General features: G+C 36.5%; 1 protein-coding gene across 8 annotated transcripts in view; it reads left to right on the top strand.

Moving 5' to 3' along the window:
• LOC140483840 (FERM domain-containing protein 4B-like) overlaps positions 1–12,847 on the top strand; it is a 371,993-nt gene that overhangs the window by 344,055 nt on the left and 15,091 nt on the right. For all 8 annotated transcript variants that reach the window (XM_072582530.1, XM_072582532.1, XM_072582531.1 and 5 more), the window contains 7 exons: positions 226–364; positions 517–658; positions 2,701–2,834; positions 3,339–3,458; positions 6,449–6,677; positions 6,882–6,938; positions 7,932–8,085. In XM_072582530.1, the coding sequence (XP_072438631.1) occupies positions 226–364; positions 517–658; positions 2,701–2,834; positions 3,339–3,458; positions 6,449–6,677; positions 6,882–6,938; positions 7,932–8,085 (975 nt within the window). The remainder of the gene's footprint in view (positions 1–225; positions 365–516; positions 659–2,700; positions 2,835–3,338; positions 3,459–6,448; positions 6,678–6,881; positions 6,939–7,931; positions 8,086–12,847) is intronic.

Raw genomic sequence — 12,847 nt, 5'->3', positions numbered from 1 at the left:
CCTCATGTGGTTCAATGTCAATTTTGTTTTCAAATCAAGGCCTTGTGAAGCACCTTGAGACATTTTGCAACATTAAAAGTGCCATAAAAATAGGCAATGTAGTTGTAATTATTCTTCTGTTTTTGGATTTTTAAAAAAAAACTAAATGTAAACCTCAAGTGAACTGCTTTACTCTTGGGTTTGTGGAATCTCTTGGAAACATTGCATGCCTTTTTCTTTATTCAGAGTACCATTGTCAAGAAGAACCTTTGGGCAGACTGGACTGGTGGTAAATACATGGTACGCAAGTACCTCCCTGATAAAATCTATCTGGGTGATGGCAATAAGTCAGCATCAGTTTTACCTGGACAGGAAGCAAAGCAAAGTAAGTTGTTGATCAAAAAATGGATTAAAACCTGAGACTGAACATATGAGCATATTGAGAACATATAATTCATTTATTCTCCTATTCAAGTAAGATGCTATTGTAACTTTGGAGCAGGTAGCTTCAATAAATTTTTGTTTTTGTTCTTGCAGGCAAAGATCCCATCGGCAAGAAGTCTCAGTGATATTGCAGTGGATTTGACTGATACTGGAATGCCTAAGGCTTCTAAACTGGCAAATGTGGATGGCAAGAATCCAATTATAACAGCTAGCAATGGCAGTTTAATTTCCTCTGGTACGTTCTTTGCTACATGTGCTTCCTACTTATTGTGTGAATCCATTATGGAAGAGTGCTAGTTACTGACTTTTCTCTTCATTCTTGACCTACACTCAATTTATCAATATTTAGCAGTTTAGTGTTTGGGTAAAATCAAATGAGTGTGGGGGTCAGTTTTGTTCAGCTGCGGAATGATCCCAACAGCATGGATCCATTTTTGGCACTGGCTGAGGTTAACATGAAGGTCTCTCCTCATCCTGAATTCTCTCCTGATGCATGGTTACCCTGAGGTTAAACTGCCACCAGTCATCTCTTTCTGATGATACAGCAGCGCTATGGTCTGATAATGGCTATGGCAACTTTACCTTTCTATTTGGCTATGTAACTGAGGGAGTACCAATAGATCCTCTTGGTGTTTAGTTTAGCTTTAACATGGATCTTTCTCAAAGGAAAGAAATAGAAATTGAAAAGTAATGGATGAATTATTAATGCACAATTATTTGTTGTTTTAGGTATTTTTAAAACTACAGTTACTTCCAACCAAACTGAACTCTATTGCAAACGAGTTAATTCTCCGAAGCTGCATTAAGTGGTAATGCAAAATGTTATATTGAAGGGAAAACCTATTTAGGTTATCTTGGATTTATGAACCAAAAAGGTTATTTCATTTTTGCCACATCTTGTAGTAATTGGCCGTTGCTTTCGGCAACTTTCTCATTTGGTTTGGTCCAGTTCAGACTTTACACACAAATAGTAACATTGAAACAATTTAGACTGTAAGTGTGTAATGCAGAAAATGTATTTCTTCAACTGAATTATATTTGTTTGCTTCACTAGCAGAGTGCCAAATATTTTGTCAGATATCTATCTATTCATCCTCTTGCTTGTCTAAAGATTGCAAGAATACAGATTAATAGTGTTTGATGTGTAGATCCAAGCATAAATTTTATTTTATTGGCTAAAGGAATTAAGTATACTGCTGTCTGTTTCGAGGATTCATTGCTCTGTGCATAACCGATCAACCAAGTCTATCCCATCAGAACCATGCTGATGATCATACATCAAAAATTTGTTTTGTCAAAACACATTTTGCAACTCGTACCTGACAAATAAATCTCTTGTGGCATTGGAAAGACCAGTCAACAACATGACACATCTTTAACCCAGAAGAATTAAATTTTACTTTGTGAAAATTGAATATTCAATTTAAACATGATGCAAAGTGTAAACTGCCAAATAAATTTCTCTGTGGTTTTATGTTTGCAATCATACATAATGTTTGTATGGAATTGAATAAAATTCAGTGTGCTTTAGAAGGGTTCAGCCAACCTGACCAGTGACCAATAGCTGTGTTGAGGCCAAGTAAAATATAGCATTATTTTGAGTGCTGTACCTCTTCCAGATGCTCAGCCATCTGTGAAAATCAATATGTGGAGAAAACTTCAAACAATGCACTATATTAATGGACCTTTTTTGATATATGTAACTGAAAAATTATATTTAACAGATGCAGTATTTTCATTTTTGTCTGCACAATTGAATTCCGTATTAATGTAGAATAAAGGCAAATTATGTCTACATTAATGCATCTATGATCTAAAATTCAGCATACGTGAAATAGAATTTTGTAATAGCATTTTCCAATTGTATTCCGGAGAATGCTCAAAATGAAAGAACTCTTTCCATTCTGGATGGTTTGATTATACCAGAGAAGTGGTTTCCCTTGATTTTAATAACAAATGAAAGCAGTAGAATTGTTTGCAGGTTTTTATCCTGCAAGCTAATTTCTACAACTGGTGTATGTGCCAAAAGCTTTATGAAAGACTGCCAAACAGAACAAGGACGTGGTATGCTTACAAGCTGGTGGAACGAATGTCTGTCTTGTCAGATGCTGTATTCTAGTTCTGTTGACCACACAGACTATTACAGATCCTGTAGAGAATACATCTGTTGTTAAAAGTTGTTTTGTATTTTGACCTCCATAAAGTCACCGTTCATGCATATAGTAATTTTCATGTTTTCTTAGATGTCAGCAATAATTATAGTGTGTGTCCAATTAGGTTCTCAAGACTCTGAAGTCAGTGATGAGCAAAAGAAAGAAAAGCTGATTGAATTGAAGCAGCGTCGGAATGCTCTGCAAGATATTCTTCATCAAAGAATGGAAGAATTAAAGAAAATTTGTTTACGAGAAGCAGTAAGTAAACCTTGAAGTCGCAGGTTTAATAGTTTCCTTACTGCAGTACCTTAAATAGTCCTTTTTAAAAACCAATATTCATTAGATTCTTGTCTGTCTTACGACTGTGTTGCATTGTTGGTCGTCACAGTGGGAGTGATACCGAGTTAGAAAATTAAGGCTGGAGCGCACAGCATCCACAATGACAATCCAACAGTACTTTTAAAAAAAAAAGTCCTGAACTATTAAATGCTCTTTCATAAGAGGTATGAAACTAAGTTCCCATTGGTCCCACCGTTGTGAAAGAACCCATGCTATTCTTTTGAAGATGACCAGGGATTATTTTCAAAAGTGCAAGGGCAATATTCGTCACTTAGCCAATATTGATCATTCCACTAATATCTGCTAGTGGATGATCTGTTTATTATCACAGTTTGTTAGATTTTATTGTGCACAAATTGGCTGGCTGTCTTCTCCAGTACTTCAGTACTTGCACTCCTTTTACGTTTTGCATTCCCATTATAGGAGTTAACCGGAAAATTACCAAAAGAGTATCCACAGACATTGGGAGAAGAGCTTCCACATGTTAGACGCCGAGTGGGCACAACTTTCAAATTGGATGACACCCTGCTTCAAAATGAAGAGGTTAAGTATTGTGTGCAAATTTTGCATTGGAAATTTGCAGTTTTAATTGCTATCCAATTTTAATGATATGCAGCTGTTTTCTTTAACACCTCTTCCCTCCGTTGGTTCTGTTCTATTTGTTCTTGAAGTGTAGATGCAAAGTGTGTGACCCTCCAGTATGGAACTCAAATGATGACCTTTACATTCTGTATTCAGTTTTGGCAAATCAGAATTGAGCCCAAAAGTGCCCACCACAACGACGCACATCCTAGTAGCAGTAAGTAGGAGAAGAAATCATCAGGAATTGGGAGCTTTTCTCTCTTTGCAAGCAAGGAAAGAGAATATGATATGAGTTAGAAGCAGAGTTAGGCAATTTGACCTCTCAAGTCTGCTTTGCCACTCAATTGTATTGTAGCTGTTGTGCTTATGTTTTGAATTCCACCTTCCTGTCTCTTCTGTGAGAACTTTTTGATGTACTTGCCTGCCAAGAATCTAGTCTCATTCTTAAAAAAATTCAATGACTCCACCTCCTTTGCCTTTTGAAACAGTTCCCAGGTAACCCTATAAGAGAAAATTTCCTAGTGTCTTTCCTAAAGGCAACCCCTAATTTTAATCCCTATTGACTCCCCCTACCATCAACATTGTCACAACTGTTATTTACTTCAATCAAGTCAGCCCTCAGTTTTCTATACTCTGGAAGTTATCCCAGTTCAGTTCATCTGATTTTGGTTGGCCAGCTCATTATGAACCAGGAAACCCAAGTTTATCAGACTGCATGAATCAAGTAGTGTCAAACCTACTTATTGGTGGTGATGTCTTTTATCTTTTACACCAGTGGAGAACTGTCATCTGGAAAGAATGCTTATGTTGCAATTATATTGACACATTCTTAGAGGTGTGTCTCTGTGTCACAAACAGTTTACATTCTATCTGGAATATCTAATTTCTTGAATACATTTAATTGCTGCTCTCTGTCGTCATAATTTGTTTCTTTTTTTGTGTTTTACGGTAATGTGTAGTAATGTTGAAATTGTACAGATTATTTTTGCGTCATTAACTCTGCATTGCACCCATTCTGTCAATCTGAATAGATTCCTGTGTGATACTTATGTTGCTCTAAAATGAAGATTTTAATATTAAAGTTTGTCAGGTTGAGGAATTAGAAATGGAGAATATATAGAGATGGCAGAAAAATTGAACATATATATTGTGTCAGTGTTCACTAGGGAGGATATAAGTAACATTCTGGAAGTAGCTTAATCAGGAATTGAAAGGGAGAAAATTACAATTACTAGGGAAGTAGTATTGAGGGGATAAAAGTATTGGGAAAAACTGTTCCAACTGAACTATTGATAAGTCCTCAGGTCCTCATGGATTTCATTCTGACCTCTTTTGAAAAGAAGTAGCTAGTGAGATATTTGATGTTTAATTTTAATTTTTTAAAACTCGTTAGATTTGAGGATGTTTCTTTTAGATTGAAAAATAGCTAATGTAACTCCATTATTCAAAAAGTAACAGGGGCAGAAAACAGGAATCTACAGGTCATTGAGCCTAACATCTATCATAGGGAAATTGTGAAAACTATTATTGAAGATGTTATAACAGGATACTTGCATAAATTCAAGGTAATCAGGCAGATCCATCATGGTCCTGTCGAAGGGACGTAGTGTTTAATTAATTCATTGGAGTTCTTTTGAAGACGTTCTTGTGTTCTAGATTGAGCGCAACCAGTAGGTATGTTGTACTTAGATTTCCATAAGGTATTTGACAAGGTTTTTATCAAAATTTCTTGTGGAAAATGAAAGTTCGTGGTGTGGGAGGTAATGTATTACCATGAATTGACAATCGGCAGACTAACCAAAAAGCAGAGAGTAGGAATAAGTGTTCTTTTCCAGATAGGCAGGATGTCAGAAAAGGTGTGCCACTAAAGTCTGTGCTAGTGTTTCAATGTTTAACAATTTAAATGATTTAGATGAAGAGATAAAAGTTATCGTAGCAGCATTTGCTGTTAACACAAAGATATGTACAAAAATGAGTTGTGGAAAGGCCATGAGGAGCATACAAAGAGATGTACATTGGTCAAGCAAGTGGGCAAATGAAATGTATAACAGTGCTAAGTATGACATTGTCTATCTTGTCAGAATAAAAAAAATTACTGCAGTGGTGAGTGGTTGCAGAGGTCAGATACAGAAAGATCTGGGTGTCATAGTGCATGAATAGCAGAAGGTTGAAATGTAGATAGTTCAAGTAATCAAGAAAGCTAATAAAATGTTATTTTACTGAGGGAAAATGAATGTAAGAGAAACGGAGGTTATGTTTCAATTGCACAGGGCATTAAGAATGCATCTGGAGTACGGTTTGCTGTAGCATCGGAAGGATATTATGGTGGAAGCAATTCAGAGGTTTACTAGACTAATATGTGGACTGACTAGATTGCCTTAAGAAAGGCTAGACTGGTTAGGTCTGTATCCTCTGGAGTTTAGAAGTGTCCGTGGTGACTTACTTGAAACATAAAAGATCCTGAGGGGACTTGACCATGTGGATGTGGTTATGGGAATATCTAGAACAAGAGTCATTGTTTTAATTGGGCAACCCCTTATTTTTAAACTGAGATAAAGATTTTTTTTTACTTGAAGCTTGAGAGGCTTTTGGAAGTGGATGCAGAATCTTTAAATGTTTTTAAGGCTGAGGTAGATAAATCAATTCTTGACCACCAAGGAGATAAATATTTTAAAGACCGGCAGGAATGTCGAGTTGAGGTTAAAATCAGATCAGCAATCTTATTGAATGGCACAGCAGTCTCAAAGGGCCAAGTGACCTAATCTTGTTCCTTATTCATAAGTTGTATTTTTGTTGACAGAAAAAAATACAAATGATAACCATTGGATGTGTTTACATACTGTACTGAAATCACAGTATAAGAGCAGGTTTATTTCAAGGGTTTTACAAATGTCTCTAGTTAATGGTGAAATAACATTAAATTGGTGATTCTTCGCCTAACAACTTTTCAGGATCCATATTTACAAGATTTGGAGAATAAGTTTGTCATTCAGCAGAAGATAGTGGAAGCTGCAAGAAAGCTAGCCAATGACCATGAAGTATGCAAGAATGTTAAAAAGAAGAGGAAACAAGATTATGTTGATGCTTTGAAAAAGCTTCAAGACATAGAGAACTCCAGTAACGAGTATAGAATAAAATGTGGGAGGAAGCCAACTCAGAGAACCTCCCTTGTTGTTCCAGGTAATTGCAATTTAAATTTTGAATGTAAATTTAAAATGTTAATTTGCTTAGCCAAAGTTCTTTCCCTCAGTGAATTATCTTTTTAATATTGTCCAGAATTTAACACCATGGGTTTGCCTCTCTGTAATCATTCGGCAAGTGTATTTGCTGTTATGTATTTACAATACTTGCTGTGAGAATTTATGGAATTTCTTTCTTATCTAGATGAGGTAATTCCTTCTGAGACCAGTTCCTTATCTGACACAAATACAACAGATGATGGTAAGTTGTGAACACGTTTTAAAGTACTGTAAGTGTTAACAGTACCACCATCTTGTGTTCAGTATTTTTGTGTCCATGGGCCGTTGGCATTTGTTAGAAAGACCAACCTTCATTGCCTATTTATAATTACCCTAGAAAATGTGGTGAGGAGCTGCAGCAATCCATGTGGTGTGAGTACACTGCAGTGCTATTTGGTCAGGAGTTCCAAGGTTCTGACTTGCCAATGATGCAGGTGTGGCAGAGCTAACTCCATAGATATCCTGGTATCCTGTCACCAAGTCTCCCTTTGTTTATACGTGAACAGTTCTCAACTTTAATGCTGCCTCATTCAAAGTTCGGTACCAGATTGTCAGAGACATGGACAATCAGGGCTGCCTGATTCAATGAGATTAACAGCCCCAGTTAGGAAACTTGAATTCAATGAAATCCAGTGGCTGACCTTATCCTGACAACTGCAATATAGAGAAGAACCTCGATTATCCGAATGAGACAGACAGGGACTATTTTGATCGGGTAATTGATCGTTCAGATAATCAATCTGATTGTTAACGAGCGGTAATTTGAGTGCCGGTTATACAAACATTTTTCCATTATCCAGCAATACACGCCACAATACCACTTGACTAATAACTGAATGCTGAGCTGCATGACGCTGTTGTTATGGGACCTTGAGATCTTGTTTGGATAACCTGAAATTCGGATAATTGTCCGGGTAATCAAGGTTGTAATGAATTTCCTACTTAGGTTGATGTGTGACTTGGAGAGGAACCTGTAGGTGGCAGTGTTCTTGAGTATTGTTGGATTGGTACTCATCCGCAAAAGTGGTGAATATTCCATTATATTGTTGACTTGTAAATGTCAGAAAGCTAGTCTTTTGTTGCAGAATGTACAACCTCTCATCCTCACACATGCTTTCAGTGGAATTTCAAAAGTTTAACTAGAGGATATTTTTGGCAGTTAATCATTTTTACTGTTATCCAATCATCGTTGCAGATGACCTACGTGTTATGCAAAGAAAAAGATCCTTTTCTAGCCAACAACCCCTGAGACCACTTCCACCACAGTCTCTTGAGCTTAAACAGAATCGGCAGCGGAGAAGTTCTGCAAGTGAACAGCTTCATGATAAAGGCCATATAGGCCAAACTAGGTAAAGTATGCCCTGGTTCACTAAGTATCTATGCAACTATGGCTATTTGTACATGAAATGAGAACAGTTTTCTGATAATCGCTCTTGTTTTTTCAACATTTGCAGCACCTTTTTATAATTTATTTCTTTTTAGGCCTGCAAATTTTAGTCATTTTTGTCTTGAAACAGTCAATCCATTGTTCATTCTTGAATACCGGTCTATGTCCTGGATACCTTGATTTCAACACAATTGGAGAAGTTAGCATCGCCAAAGATTTTCAGTAGTTTAAATGTAGCCTAGTTGAATATTTGATGGATATTCTTAAATATGCTTGGTTATTTAAATGGATTCTTTGACAAAATAATCAATTTTTAAAAATTCTTCTCAAAATTGAGGTGGTTTACTGCAAATTACACCACATTTTATTTTATTACATATTTGCATGATTTTCATCAACAATCACTTTAAAATTGCAAAGACCAAGGGAAAGAACAACCATCAAGATTTTTAAGAGCAACCAAATGTCTATATAGGTTGAAAGGGAAAGAATTTTAGAAGTATGGTGATCTGAGAAATAATTTTTACAATCTGGATTTGTCCTTTTATTTATGATGGGCAAATGCTCAGTCAGTTCATAGTTGGCAGAACCTCCTAGAACCTGCAAACTTTGTTTGTCAGTAGGGTTAGGGTTAAAATTGACAGATTTAAGTGGAGGAGGCTTTAAGTTGAAGAATTCATATTGCCGTCCATTACTTATGAATGGATCCTAAAGTAGGGGGTATCCGTATGCCCATTCTAGTCCTCTTGAACATGAAGTACCAAACAGGAAGTTCCGCAAAGTTTTGAAAATTGGAAAGTTAAGAAATTTGTGTTTATATTGATGTCAGTGTTGGTGTTTTGTTTTAGCCTGCTATTTCAGTTGGACATTTTTCACGCCTTGCTTAGTTTAATCTAAATTTAAAGAGGTTTCCCTATTGAATTAGCATTAATTTTTGTGTTTGATTAGGAAACGGAGGTAAAATTGGAATTGCCAAAGCACTGAATTTTTTTTTTGTGCATATACATCTATTTCCACCACCAGGAAAACAACCGTGTTGAAAGTTGAACATCAACAAGCGAAGGGCAATGCTGTTATCAAAAAATGAGAAAATTCTTATAGTTCCTTGTATTCTCCCTTGCACCCCTCTTCATATTTGAAATGCTATTGAGCCAAAGATGAGGCTTCTTGATCAGTTAAAAATATTGTGTTCCTAACATCCAGTACACAATTTAATTTCTCCTCCACTGAACAATATTGATATTTTAATTTTTTTTTGTGTGTGTGTGAGAGAAAGGGAGGACGAGAAAGAGCAGGGAAGGAAGGTGATCTCTTCTGTTCTCTGCATTCTGAAGATCATCTCAGCTGCTTTTTTGGGATACCAGGTTATTCCACACTCCAGTCAGCATTAAGTCCAGAGGCGAGGCAAGGCAAGCGCCAACTCCTGACTCGTGTGTTGAAAATTTCAAATTCAAATTTTAAAAATGAAGAGTTATCATTTTAAAAAAAAGACTGACTGACTAAAGGCTTGAGTAGTGATGCTTGAAAAATGGCAGCTGTGATCTTGGCCATAATCTGGACCAGTTGCTGATGTTGTACAATAACAATAAAATAGTGTGGATGCTAGGAATCGGAGAGGAAAAATATTAATGGAAATGGTCAGATCTGACAGCAGCTGTGAAAAAAGTGACAAAGTTAATGTTTCAATTCAAATATGACTCATCAGCAGAAGAGTAATGTTCAGCTCAAATGCCAATTCTCTCTCTCTCTCTCTCTCTGTCTCTGTCTCTGTGTCTCTGTCTCTCTGTCTCTCTGTCTCTGTCTCTGTCTCTGTCTCTGTCTCTGTCTCTGTCTCTGTCTCTGTCTCTGTCTCTGTCTCTGTCTCTGTCTCTGTCTCTGTCTCTGTCTCTGTCTCTGTCTCTCTCTCTCTGTCTCTCTCTCTCTCTCTGTCTCTCTCTGTCTCTCTAAAAGCTGCTTCTAGGCCAGCTGAACATTTTCAGCACAGTTTTCTAATGCAAACAGGCAAGACAACAGACCCTCATGCACTTAAATTGGTCATGGATAACTACATTTCTGATTCTGAAACCCTGATGAAGATGGTACAAGGTTATCCTAGCTTCTGTATTGATTTAAATCGATCTTCCTCTTGCAGTTTCAACAGGTATTTTTGTAACCCAAGATGCTCAAAGCCACCACTGTAATGAATATTAATGTCAGACATCAAATGCAAACTTTAGTTTATCCAAAACTTTGCCACCTGGATCATTCAATGTGCTGCCCCATTTGTCCAGTGATTACTGGCCTACATTGTCATCTTGTCTGACAATGTCTTGATTTTAAAAAAGAAAATGTTTTAACCCCCTTTTGTGGCCTACACTTTGTTTAATTTCCTCCTGTCTTACCGCCCTCTGGAGAATTCTGAACTCCTCCTCCATTATGTCTCTACATAGCCCTAATGTTAATTGATACACCATTAGTGTTGGGCTATGCCAGCCAGTCCCGAAGTGATGAAGTTTTCCCTTCCCTTTCCTCCACTGGTGTTCTTTCTTACCTACACTCTCTAATCTGCACACTCCGACTCAAAGAAAAGACCTTCCACTTCCTTGCCATAATCTCTTCTTGTAAGATACTCCTGAAAGCTTATGTTTCCTATGTCGTATCTCCTTACAGCTTTGTGCTGAAATTAGTTTGTTTCATAATGTTCCTAAATCATTTCACTATGTTAACTCCACTTCATAAATGTCATTTTTTAAAATGTAAGCTTATTTTAGATTTGGATCTTAACTTTATGGAGATGCATGATACTGAGCATCTGTAAACTAAGTCCTATTGTTTATGTCATCAGTACCAGATGATTTCCATTTTATTTCGTGTGATGTAGCATGTGTTGCCTATTAACTGTACATGCCTTTGTGCCAGAAGTAAACTTACAAGACTATAAAGTCTAAATAAGGCAAGAAACTGAAATAAGCAATGAAAAGCCTTCACACACAATCTGGGCATCTTTTGTAAATTAGCTTGGATATGCTATAGCACAGCTTATATCAGTGCAGAGTATTGGAGAGCAATTAGATAATGTTAGTTTATGATAATGTAAGTGTGCATTATTGGCTCAGTTGGTAAAATCTCCCAACCCCTTCCCCTTTTGAAAGGAAGCATTTTAATTAATATCTTGTAACTATTACTGATACCGTTTATTAAATATTTTGCATAATTAACAAAACTGATTGTTCTGCTTGCCTAACACTGCTTTTATAATCTGCAGTCTTTGGGATTTTAGGTATTCAGTGTATCAACCGTTCTATCCTATGCTGCCTACTGTTGATTTTCTGTACAAAAAAAATCATTGTATTTGGGTCAGATTTGTATTTTACTTGTAGCTGCCTCTGTGCCCATGCAGTCAATCTGCCTTATTAATATTGTAAGGTGTTTTCCACTTGGTCAAAATCTGTGCAACTATTTTGAAAGAAGAAAAGTGTAATGTTGTACCTGACTGCTGTATCCGCATCCAAGAACTTAATTTTACCACCCGCACAAAGGAATGCAGTTCTGCCAGTAAATATAATTACCTCAAGAGATCCTAGGTTTGCATTGTTTTTGGTTTTGGTCATTTGAAGAGAAATTTTGCCTTATTAACTATGCTGTTGCCAGACAGTACAGTTTCTGCTTTAAAATGACCAGTAATTGAAAATGTTGATAAGGAATAGCTAAGCTAGCTCTATTTTTTTAACTTTTGGTGGGGGCTGTGATGGTATGTGGTGTCACCTGTAAACAGTAGGGGAGGAGGCCATTTGTCCCTTGTGAGATGTAATTCAAAACTAATCACATTTACTGTGCTGTTTTTTCTCTCGCGTTGTATGTAAATCTGTTTCCAATATTGATCCAAACATGCAATGCTCTCTGCCTCAATCACTCCCTTTGAAAAAGCATTTGCTTCAACACCTCACTGCGTCATCAATTATTTTAACCTGATGATCCCATGTCACTAAATGCTGACTATAAAAGTTGTCTTTCTCTATTCTCCCTCAAATATCTCATCTTTTTTAAGATCTGCTTAACTTCTCATATCTGCTTAGTGAAGACTGTCCGGTCTCCATTCTCCCTTAATAATTATAGTTGTGCAAACTTAATCTCCTATTGATGAACCTACTCTGTACATGTTCTCTGGCTGTGATCTCCTTCCTATACTGGATCCCAGTGCTACACATAATAGAAGACATTGGCTAGCTCAATAAGTTGAAATTACTTATTGCTTTGTCGTTTATTATTTGTTTGCAAATCAAATTTTTTAAAAATGGTTTTGTATGCCTTCATTTGCATTTTGAATATCTTGTATCCTTGAATCACTGGGTTACTGTTAATCTATAGTCATCAACATTTTTTAAATTTAGTTGCTTTCTCATACCTTGGTTTTCGTCCCACAGCTTTTTGCCTGGTATATATGTTCAACTTAATCTATGGCCTATTTGCCAAGTCTTTGACTTTTACTTCCATGTTTTGAAGTTGTATTCCATATACCAAAATCTGTTTCTTTATAAACAATAGCCCTTACCTTGAACTGCATCAAACAATTTTACAGATGTGTATTCACTCTGAACTAGATGTTATAACTGCACAAACAAGCCATTTATCCAATCTAGTCTCTTATGACACCAAAGAAGCAAATAGCTCTAATGACACTTTGCTGCCATATTTATCTAATGTCCCTTTTTTCCTTCTCTCATCCTAACAACCATTGGCTTGAG

This window comes from Chiloscyllium punctatum, chromosome 12, assembly GCF_047496795.1.
Source record: "Chiloscyllium punctatum isolate Juve2018m chromosome 12, sChiPun1.3, whole genome shotgun sequence".
NCBI lineage: Eukaryota > Metazoa > Chordata > Chondrichthyes > Orectolobiformes > Hemiscylliidae > Chiloscyllium > Chiloscyllium punctatum.
This window is presented reverse-complemented; position numbering and strand designations above follow the sequence as displayed.